Source organism: Epargyreus clarus, unplaced genomic scaffold (genome assembly GCF_041222505.1).
Source record: "Epargyreus clarus isolate Ecla_fem2 unplaced genomic scaffold, WU_Ecla_fem_2.2 ptg000006l, whole genome shotgun sequence".
NCBI classification, from domain to species: domain Eukaryota; kingdom Metazoa; phylum Arthropoda; class Insecta; order Lepidoptera; family Hesperiidae; genus Epargyreus; species Epargyreus clarus.
The window spans coordinates 13,908,093-13,920,508 of NW_027332214.1; the positions used below are offsets into that span (position 1 = coordinate 13,908,093).

Below are 12,416 nucleotides of genomic sequence, written 5' to 3' on the forward strand. Positions count from 1 at the left end.
TAGGTACGTGTAACTTTCTTTTTTTATAGTTTAACTATGTCACAGAACTCTGGATCAGACTAATGATGGTTTTATCTGACGTCTAAAGCTTCTTTATATTTCACTGTAGTTCTTACAAGAATCAGCTGAGAATACCTACCTACGGCATTCTTATTTACAAGATAATGTATACAGAAATTGGAGTGCGTAGGTATAAGAAAATGAAACTCCAATAATAATTTAATAGAACTTTAATTTTCTGTACGAGAATTATTTAAGTATTTGTTTCTCAAGATATGTTAACAACAATTTACATTTATTGAAAAAAAATCAAGAGAAAGTGCTCTAAAACGACCATCATCAAAAATACACCGTACTGGTGTACCATTGATGTAGCAATATTATTTTCTTTGCGTTGTCACGGGAATTTTAATGCAATATGTGCAGTTGTCATTATAGCAACATATCCGGCGGTGCGAGCTCCCGACAGTTATGTTTCCGTTCATTATGAAACGCCTTTTACAGAATCCGCATCTTTCATTATAACTGTTGTCTGCTGGATCGTTTATAAATATCGTTTATTTATCATTATCGGGTGTATCTCATAAAAAATTTAGAAGTAATTTTGATGAAGAAAATTAAAAGTTAAAAGCACTGGGCATGGACAATTCACGTGGCGAAGCGGTCACTAAAGCGGTGTTACACGTAGAGGGCTCCGGGCTCGACCGGTAATTCCATAATCTTAATATAATTCCAAGTGACATGTGAACTCAACAATTTCCGCTCAAAATATCACCTTATCAATTCAGAATCATGTAGGTAAGTTGTAATTCACAGTGAAGAAATAGTTTCGTGTTGAGGGCACTCACATAGGTAATATGAATCCGATTTGCAGAACAGTTTCTAATAAGAATGGGTCCCGCATGCTGGCTCCATAACATAACAGCAGTATGTTTTTGCGCGCAGACTGCCAAATTGTTTACCGGAATGCGAACACACCGCACACGACTCGCAAATGTTAATGCATCTCTACGCGCTACGGTGTTGGGGGTACCGTAACCCCCGACACTAATCTTAATTTCTGTCGTGGTTCCGTTTTGAAAATATATACGGAGATCTGACAGCCCTTATTAAATAGTAGATACTCGTAGACAGCAACCGCAAGAAACGCACCCGTAATCTACCTCACGAGTAGGAAAATAATCAATCATGATTCACTTGGCTTTAAATATGAAATAATCGTCATATCTCTTAAATAGTGTATAATATGATTTTCTTGGTGCGCCGCTCGTTAAGCAAATGTACTGGAGACCAGAAAATGTCAGATTCTGGAGTTATTCAGTTCAGTGACGGACCGCGGGCTGGCAGACTTGCTCTCACGTATTAAATAATGGCCGCTCCACACGCCGGCTCTGCTCGGGAAATATTACACGTCGCTTCCATTATGCAGCACTTCTCTGGTATTTCTTACGTACAATAAGCATCTCATTCGAAAACAAGGTATCCATTGACTCGCTATAGTATAATGCTGGCAGTTAAATACAATTTTCTATGTTAGTATTAATTAGTTATCCAATAATTGGTTCTTAATTTTATTCAGTTTACTCTGAAATTGTCTGTTTTATCGACTGAACACGTGCGAAGTACGTAATATTAATAACAAATTATGTAAAAATGTAATGTAATAAATTATTATCGTACTGGACAATCGCTATGTCAAATTATGTATATCTATTAAACTCAAATATACAAGTTATTTACAAAAAATATATATAAATATTCTCTCTATCATCTGGCAATTTGTACAATTTCCATTAATCCAACGCTACATTACTGTTTATTATGGTTTACAGCTAAGTGAATATTTTAAGCAATGGGATCCTGGTAGATTCTATAATCATCGACGCCATCTAACGGCAGTTGCTCGCAGCGGGGTACATCCAAGAGTGCAAGTATAGTGCGTCAATTTACGTGCTTTCTGTACGCTTAGTTTCTACTTAAAAAACTGAATAGTCAATGTGTAACGACATTTAATTTTACAAATATAAATGCATGTTAAAAATTTTAATATAATTTTGATAGCGTTATTGTTTCGTTTTTGGAACTTACACTATGGAATTTTAGTTCCGACACCGTCCACAGGGGCGCTGTGTGAGCAAAAACATAAACGATGAAAGTTTTCGAGCATACGTAGAACTCATACTAACGGTACTGGTTGGTGTTGTTATTAGTGCTTATTATTTGTGATTAGCAACTGGCCAGTTTTCTTTTCATTCATTAGAATTACGACTTTATTATCATTATTATCTTTATGATACACTACTTTGGTATATATCTTACTTCACAACAATACAATAATAAATCACTAACAAATTAAATCCGAATATTATCAGATTAATTTGCACATCTATATAACATCCATTTGTAAGATTTTTCTTGCACTAACTTTATTGTGCTTATTAAGGAAAGCAAGTACATTGTAAGTTAAACTTATATCGGTAATTGAGATTTATTTTCATTGCTTGCTTGATTGTTTTTCAGCTCATATGCATGTGGGACCGATGTTCCCATGCGAAGAAGATTTCAATTTAAGAGATAATATTATTTATCCCTACAATATGAATTATTCAGGTAACAAGGATATGAATGTTCGGTCAATTTATTTCCTAATTGTCTTGAGGCGGTACCGCGTGAGCGCGGACTGGATGGTCTCCTGCGCCTCGAGCGCGAAGGCCAGCGGCAGCGCGCGCAGCTGCGTGGCGACGTGCCGCGCGAACACCGCGAACTCGTCGCCCTCGCCCGCACCGTCCCGCGCGCGCTTCGCCGCGCTCTCGGCTAAGCGCTCCGCCCGCTCGGCCGCCGCCCACGACGTGGGCTCGGGGTGCAGGTGCACGAAGTCTTGCTCGACGTCCTCGTCGTTGTCCTCGCAAGAAAATTCCACTTTTATCTCGTTTTGTAGCTGTAAGCGTAATACAAAATGTCAATACTAGATTTCAGGGGTAATATTCATATATTTTTAATAATATTATAAATAAACATATCGAAAATACAGATTTTATAAATAGAGACAGCTCTATATGGCAGTAGGTAACTGAAGGATGGAAGATGGTAGAACCGTCGACATATTTCTGCCTATCTCTCTTGTATCTGGCTGTTTTTGTTTGCTTAATATCCTTTAAGTTACCAATATACTTTTAATAATTTTAATAATACGAATTTGCTAATAAATCATCATTTCTAGAAATTATCGACACATATTAGTAAAAATGTTAATGGTAAGTCGTCATACCTTGCTGAAATTGAATTAAATGGAAAACTAACCGTGTCATGTGAGTTGTTTGCGCCGGTGTGCACGTTTCTAAGGAAAGAGTCCAAAGCATCAAACCATGGTACAACAGGCTTGTATATTGTGTCGGACCCTGAACAAAGAGATTCCTCTATCCGGTTGAGCTCGTTCATGTAAGTGCCACGTATGTATCTGATCTTCTTCTCAACGTCAGTTATCGTAAAGTCAGAGAAGCCCATGCCCTGTGCGAGGCGCTCCAAGGCGGAGGCGCGGGCGCCCACCTCGCGGTACGCTGGGTTGTGCGGGTTCCACAGACGCTCCTGCTCTTTATACAGCGATATAAATAAAAAGTAGTGCTCTGGCTGCCAACAGCAAATGGAATTCCCTGATGCTCTTTCTTCGCTGTCTCTCAGTGACGTGGATGAGCAACATGCGTCATCTCTGGATTGTGAATCTTCTGTCGGTGATGAAGCAGTTTCTGGCTGTAACTGCAACAATATTATATTTTAATAAAATATAAATCGATAAGCAATATATACTTAACATATGTTAATTGGTATACATATGTTCAAATATAGAAATGATTTTTTGTCATTCATAATTTATAAATCGACATTCTTAATATTCTTATCCCTTTTTTAAGGTTTCGTACGAAAAATCGTAAAACCGAACCCTTATAGGATCACTCGTGCGTCTGTCCGTCAGTCTGTCACAGCCACTTTGCTCCGAAAGTACCGGACCAAATGAGGTGAAATTTGGTACTCATATGCCTTTCTGTGAACCAAAGACGAAGGGATTTTTTTTTATAATATAAGAGTAGCAGACGAGCATGCAGTCCACCTGATGGTAAGTGGTTACTGCCGCCCATGGACATCTGTAATTAACCCCAGATAGGATTAGATATTCCTACCTGAGGTCAGCCACAGATGCGCCGCTACCCCTGAGGACTAAGCTGGAACGCCTCGGAAAAGTCTGTCTCCCTTACCACACCCTTCAAACCGGAACACAGCAGCGCTTAACACTGCTGTTATTAGGTAGAAATAGGTGTGGCGGTGGTGCCGCCGGAGTCGAACCACAAAGGGTTCTATCACCTTCAACGCAATCAACCTATTTGAAGTTGAAGTTGACTGAAAACGAAAAACAACTGTTATCTACAATGGTAAACTTAACCTAATGGTACATGTGGAGCTGGAGCTACTTCAGATCACACCGTTTTATCAGTCAAATCATCACTTAGTTTATACTTGTAGTCGTGTAGTGTGTAAATCTATGAAATATGTATTTATCAGCTAAAAAGCTCGCCAGGAACATACAATCACTGAAATACGTATTTGTTTTTTATTTATTTTTATTTTATTTGTCATCAAAATTCCGCTAATAGGGAATATGCACATTTTTATTTTATTATTTTAAACCACTTATCACATCGTTTTAACATAGTAAAAAATATAAACAATTTTATTAGTGTTTAAAATATTTTTTAAAAAAATATTTAAAGTATCAATAAAATTTGACACATAAGAACGCCGCCATTTTACGCGCTATTTGAATGACGTCACGTAGCGTGATTTGTATTGATATTGATGATAACTGTATGCACATAAAGATATTATTAAACGTTTTCAGGTTTCATCGCTATTTACATCTTGAGAAAGGCTAAATAACCACTTTATAAATATTTCCTAGAGTTATTGCGCAAAACCACTACTATAAATACATTATATAGTTTTCTTTTGCAAAAGATGCGAAAATACGAAAAATGTGGTGTAAGATTATAGGAAACAGATAAAGTATCTCCAAAATCGCATAAACATAAACATTTGCATTTACTGTAACAAACGATAATTTTAGGTAAATAATTTAAAAAAAATATCGTTAGGTAGGTACTTATCGACTTCTACATCAAACACTATCATTTGAAACACACAAAATGCATTATAATCTATTATAATATTATAAAGATAGGTGAAGATAGGTGATAAGTTGAAGGTGGTAGAACCCTTTGTGGTTCGGCTCCGGCGGCACCACCGCCACACCTATTTCTACCTAATAACAGCAGTGTTAGGCGCTGCTGTGTTCCGGTTTGAAGGGTGTGGTAAGGGAGACAGACTTTGCCGAGGCGTTCCAGCATAGTCCTCAAAGGTAGCGGCGCACCTGTGGCCGACCTTAGGTGGGAATATCTAATCCTATCTGGGGTTGATTACAGATGTCCATGGGCGGCAGTAGCCACTTACCATTAGGTGGACTGTATGCTTGTCTGCTACTCCTATATTATAAAAAAAAGAATATTAACAAAATAAGTTATGATCAGTTAAATATTTCTGAATTGACCTATGCACAAAGACCAGTTTATTCATTTTGCATATTTTAGGTAAATAGTCCGATTGGGCTTTGACAAAACTACTTTCAATCATTGTTCTTGATTATTCCTAATAATACTATGTAGAAAAATCGCACTAGGTAACAAATAACACTGTAGGAATATAGACAAAAACAATTTTTCTCTCAAACAGTTTGAATATCGACGCCGATAAACATCGTAACACGCTATGTGACGTCATTATTCGATTCGACCAATGGGAATGCGTTTTGAAAATTTGAATTTCGCTCACATAATTTACGATTTTTGATTAAAGTTTTAACCAATTTAATACGAAATAAAGAAAAAATAATGGTTTAGATGTAATTTCAGGACCGTAATGTACCGAGGAAAAATATAACAAGCAAATCTAAAGTCAAGTCTTCTGAAGTCAATAACATTTTCCTTTATGTCAAAATCTGATACATATTTGTACGAGGCTGATGGTGTCCATAAAATATCTCGTACGAAAGACCACAAATGTCGTATTCGTACGAGAATTCTCGTACAGTTGGCAATGCTGAAAAATATAGAAAAAATAGGTTCATTCCTAGTAAGCAGAAATTGTCTAAATGTATTTATTTATTTACTTCTTAAGGGCTACCAACAGGAGTACATGTTATACAAGAAATACAATGTTATTTTTTTAAGTAGTATAGCTTAGTCTTAATACACATAATTCCACTTACGGGTAGTCACAACATGTAAAATAATAAGTGCTTCATCATGTAAATTATTTTACGTCGGTCTGTAAGGGAATGTAATTTAAATTATATAAGCCTTGTTGTGTAAGGTTTTTCTTTGTCTTAGAGTAATGTATCGATAATGGATAGGCGAAACATTGCATAGTTCTCTATGGGTACATCGGTTAATGGGCGTAAGTTGGCAATGCTACCATGCATATTTTGTTACATACCTTGAATATAATAATACCCAATGCTCTTAAAAACTTAGAACTTAATATATTTTCAAGTGTAACAAAAATATATTAAATGCAAAGATACATACAAATAAAAAATCACTGAATTGTTCGAAGGAAGGTGCGGCACCCTTTTTTATCTTTTTCAATCCGTTAGCAGTATTTGACTGCTAACATGTCTGCCTCTTTGAAATGATAAGAACATACACGACTATTAATAGTGGGTGCCCACTCGGGCTGCCGCCTCTGTTTTTTGGTAATGGCAATCCATTTGGTCCTGCACCGTGCACATTTGGGAAATCTGAAATGTAACAAACATACCAAGATAAATTTTAATGGTGTTTCGAATTATAAAATAATTATAAATCCCCTTGTTATATTCATTTCATTTTTGGACCAAGCATGTATGCGCATTGTGCAATTAAAATAATGTATGGCATATTGATATAAAATGTATAATTCAATCACTTTTTATATTTTACCGACAGTCCGAGCCTAAACTTATCCTCAATAACTTTACATATATTATTATACCCACTTTATTTTTTGTTGCATATTAATGACCTTAAACCATTGCTGGCTAGCGAAACATGATCCTGTCATTTATAGTTTTTATATGGCAACACTAAAATGATTTAAAACGTCAGTTGTGCGACTGTAGAGGACTTGTCATTGTCAAAGTGAAAAATTTGAACATTACGAGATTTAAATTAAAACTGTGTTAAAAATCTTTAAAATGAAGAAACCTATTAAAAGCGAGGCTCAGAAGTTAATACTCGTATTGGTTAATACATGATTGGTAAAACGTGAAAAAAATTGGAAAGAACAAGCATTCGTCTTATGCCTAACATCCTACTACATCTAGTATTACCAGAGTTAGTTTTTTTTTTTTAATTTGCTGCCAATTTTCAGGATCATGTTTAGTTGCCAAGTGTATTATACTGTACCGTATGGCTTGGTTTTGTAGTTTGTATGAAGTTATAGACATAGATACTTACAAGTGGAAAGTTATTCCATGTTTTTCATTTTTGTGTCTTGAATTATTCTTGCACTGGATAAAAACACATGCTGGCATAACAATAAATAAATAACCACATTTACACTAATTTTATCTTCTAAGACTGATCTGAACACGAGCGTACGACGTACCGTCCGAATGACGTCGCGCAAGTGACTAATGAAAGTGTGTTCATTGGACTGTTGGACTTACTCAGCAGCTAGCGCTCTGCGCAATGGTTCGTTCGGCAATAATAATATGTTGTACTTTACTTTAAAGACTTTAAAGACGTTCACTTTCTTAACACACGCTCAACAAATTCATATTATCGATTTACAACATACAATAATCCAAATAATATACATGTATAATATAGTAAACAATAGCTCATGGTAGTTTTAGCCTTTTTTTTTGTTAACGAGGGGGAAACCTTTAAAAGGTACCCGGTTTCGTGGGAGCGACACAGGATTATGTGGGACTCTTACCGCACTAAAAACCCCCCCGGTGGCCGTCCTCGGCGTTGTGTAGAGAACTCCGGGATCTCCAACGGAACGCAACCGGAGTCCTCTTAGCGCTGTGCCCCGTCGGGCTCTGACCAAGTGAGCTTGATGCTCACCACACCGTCTGGTGTGCACGACGGTATGCGACCACACATATCGCCGTCCTTCCCGGGGTCGCTGTCCGGGCGGTTTGAGCTCTCACTCTTGCCGTCCGCAACCCCGGAAGCCTCCTTTTAGTCGCCTCTTACGACAGGCAGAGGATACCGTAGCCCTATTCTGGTCCCGGAACTACAGGGACATGTTAGTTTTAGCCTACAAAAAAAAAAATGCAACTATGAAGCGACTCCAGGCAAGTTTTGTAATATTGTATACTTATATGTACGCATATTGTATGGTAAAATAATTCTAGGCATTTGTTACTTATATTGATAAATCATCGATATCGATAGCTTAGTACTTAGCATCTATCTTAAATTGAATATCATCGATGGGTAAATCGACGACAAGAAAATATCACGATATTCTATGAATGTTATCAGTATTTACAAATTGCTATCATTATTAATATTTAAATACCGTTTTTTTAGGGTTCCGTACCCAAAGGGTAAAAACGGAACCCTATTACTTAGACTTCGCTGTCTGTCCGTCTGTCACAGGGCTATATCTATCTCCGGAACCGTAATAGATAGACACATGAAATTTATACAGATGATGCAAAACAACAAATACTAAAAATAAAATAAAATTGAATATTAAAGGGGGTCTTGATACAACAAACCGGATTTTCTCGCCATTTTTCGATCTAACTGTTAAACCGTACTAGGAAGACTGTTGAAATTTTTACAATCCGTTTACTGCTATAACTGGTATTACAATAAATAGAAATAAGAACCATAAAACATATTTTAATACAGTTATTTTAATTTTATTATACGTTGTTTACGTATCATTCATCATCACCCCAATGCCATCTATTTTTGTGTGACATAACTAATTATGTCACACAAATATAGATGGCGTTGGGGCAAATAATACTTAGGTATTATTGAAAATTTACGTATCATTCATCGTCACCCCAACGCCATCTATTGTTGTGTGATATAACTAAGTATTGTTGAAAATAATAAAATGAACAAAAATAAGTAAAAAATAATGAACATTTGGTGGTAGGGAAGCCTCCATGTGCGAGTTCGACTCGTACTTGGCGAATTTTCATTCGTTTTAATTTTAGTTAATATTCAATTAATATCGGTAAATACAGCTTATATTTACGATATTTCCTTACCACGATTTCATATTTTTTTGTTCCGTTTATGAAAGAGTCCATTTCATTGAACCACCGTAGCGAAGGGTAGCATGGCATGCCCATACGGCTGGCATCCTTCATCTTAGTCAGCTGAAGCATGTATGTGCAACGAAGATGTTTAATCTTCACTTTGACATCTTCTGCGGTAAAATCTTCCATGTTCATGTGAAGCCTTATGTGTTCCAGCGCGGCCCATTTACTAATTTTATCGCGGTACGTAACCAAGTCGGTCCTCCAGAGACATTCTTGTTCCTTGTACAGTCTTATGAATTTCACCGTATCCTCATACGAAAATTTTGCACGAACCATTGTTAATATCAACAAGCTAACGACATCAAATGTGAAGCCAACGAGCACGACGAGTACTTGCGTGCGGGAAACACCTCGCTGGCGCGGGCAATGGGCGCAGGCGGACTGGCGCACTCGCTCACTGGCCGACGCCAGGTCGATACGACAGTGCGCCAGTTGCCGGGGCGCGGGGGCGCTAGCTCGCTGTCTCGCTGTCGCTGTCCCGCCCCGTACAACGATACTTCGATTCGTGATGATTAAAAAAAGGAGAATAGAGATTTTCTATTGACACTTGGACCAGAATTTTTTCTAACGATACTGCTACGACTTTTAAATTCATAAAGAATATTATGCTATTATTCCTTTACAAATACAAAATCTTCTGCAAAACTTAACGTTTTTATGAAACTGAAAGTTTGAAAGTATTGACTTGACCTCATTATGTTTGACAGTTATTAGTACTTATTTAGGAACCCATTATTTAACGCGTGGAATTAAAATATTGTTAGGAATGATGGTAAGAGTAAGAAAATTTATTTGTCAAATGCGAGTATTAACTAAAGGAAAGCATATAAAAGGGCACTGTAGATCGTCTACTAAGTAGTTATTTTCCGATCTTTGTAAAGAACGTTACTCTGCCACTTTTGTTGCTCATTTGTGTTTAATTGTTTTTCTGTTAATTTATTAATTATTAACAAAATTACAAAAAGTTGGTTTTTAAATAATTTCCTGACGAGGTTCTTTATAATATGTTATCTATTATATAAAAATAAGTCGGGTTTTCCTTCCTGACGATATAACTCCAGAACGCACGAACCGATTTCCACGGTTTTGCATTCGTTGGAAAGGTCTTGGGCTCCGTGAGGTTTATAACAAAAATATTCAGGAAAAAATTCAAGAGAAAAGCAGGAAAACTGGGAAAATCATTTTTCACATACAGCGCCATCTCTGATACATAGCATGTACTACAACGGCGCCAGTACGTGGTGTGTGAGTATCCCTCACGAAAATAAGTACGTTTCATTTTAAGTAGATGGCGCCGGTGCGTGATACATTGTTTGACAGCTACTCATTAGGGTACAATGAGTAGCTGTCAAACAATGTATGCTCAGTTAATTTCATGTGACATTTATTATTATGCGCACGTTCTTTCAAAAGCTAAGAGTTCAATTGGAAACTATCAAATCAATCACGCGTATTGTTCAAATTTTTATTCAACTTCAACAGCAGGCATTTGACCTTAAGGTGCTAAGTTGAACTGTGTAAATTATGTGGATCGTGCATTTGAGGTTAAATTCACCAGTCTGTCTGTCGAATGTCGGCCGCCGCACAAGACATGCAAGCCAGCAACAAGTGTATTCACAGAACTTAAGCGAAGAAAGACAAAATATAATAAGAGAAAATGCCCGATTGAGAGAACGCGTGAGCACACGAAGATCATTGGCATCATACAATCGCTTGGCATTCCAATATGATCCCACAGCGAACTACAATGATGATGACAATATAGATATTGGACCAATGACGACTGTATGCCCATATTGCAATGCTTTAAAGTTCATAGGAGAAACGGCTGGATTGTGCTGCGCAAGTGGAAAAGTCAAACTGGATACATTACTTACACCACCCCAGCCACTGAAACCATTGTTCGATGGAACTGATCCCGATTCCAACCATTTTCTTCAACGCATCCTTGAGTACAATAACTGCTTTCGCATGACTTCCTTTGGAGCTAATGTCATTCGAGAAGTCGGCTTCATGCCGACTTGCAAGGTAAAAGATACAACACACACAACCAATCACTCACACTAATCAACCACACCAACACAATCATATACCACACACTACATCATCACACGATCAGAAGTCACACCGTATTCTTCAAAAATAAATAAATTAATTATTCTATCTTAATTGTTTGCCATCACAGATACAAGGACAAATATATCATTTGCATGGTTTGACGGTGCCAACACCAGATGAACCGCATCAATTTCTGCAAATATATTTCAATTCGTCGATCGTGGATCAGCTGAATGTGCGGTGCAATATACAGGGCACACAACAGTTAAGGAGACGAATTATTGAACAGTTGCAAGCATTTTTTCACGCTAATAACGCTGTGGTTAATATGTTCAAAATCATTGAAACGAATGCCATCGGATACGCACAAATTTGTCGTAAGAGCGGATCGTACCCCAACAGGTGAACATGTGCGAAGATTCAATGCACCCATCGTTGATGATGTTGCTGCAATTATTGTTGGCGATCCAACTACATCACGAGACATTGTCGTTCAGCGAAGAAGCAATATCATGCATCGTATAAACGAGACACATCGTTTGTACGATGTGTTACAATATCCAATAATTTCCTTTTCAAATATAAAACAAAAAAAAAAAATTCCTCATCTTTTAATCCCCAAACGAAATTTTACAAAAAACGAAGCCATCTGGTGGCGAAACGGAGTTCGCCGGGTTTGCTAGTAAATATATATATTTAACTCAGATTACATATTTACACAGATATCTATTTAAGAAATTCTTAGGTAGGTTTCCAATAAAAGTAGTATTTTTTATTACTTATTTACTAATTATAACTTTGGATCACGCCAGGTACGGTTTCAAACAAAAAGAAATACCACTGTTATTTCACAATTCCATGACAAATTCGATAGGCGTTAAATCGAAGTCCAAATAACACAGCTAGATATATGTTTTGGTGAATATTTCAGGTCCTAATTCAATTGCCATAGTCGCGTTTACAGAAGAAATCATTCTGC

The 12,416-nt window shown here is 37.0% G+C and overlaps 1 protein-coding gene across 2 annotated transcripts; it reads right to left on the minus strand.

The window, feature by feature from the left end:
* Positions 1-212: 212 nt before the first annotated feature.
* Positions 213-9,763, minus strand: LOC140743004 (uncharacterized). 2 transcript variants are annotated; one of them, XM_073074132.1, is made up of 4 exons: positions 7,542-7,730; positions 6,751-6,844; positions 3,301-3,753; positions 213-2,938 (listed from the first exon to the last, which is right to left on the minus strand). In XM_073074132.1, the coding sequence occupies exons 1-4, from the start codon at positions 7,616-7,618 to the stop codon at positions 2,639-2,641; spliced, it is 924 nt and encodes a 307-aa protein (XP_072930233.1). In that variant the 5' UTR covers positions 7,619-7,730; the 3' UTR covers positions 213-2,638. The 2 variants fall into 2 exon arrangements, with proteins under 2 accessions (XP_072930233.1, XP_072930232.1); XM_073074131.1 differs by lacking the exons at positions 6,751-6,844; positions 7,542-7,730 and adding an exon at positions 9,326-9,763.
* Positions 9,764-12,416: the final 2,653 nt, after the last annotated feature.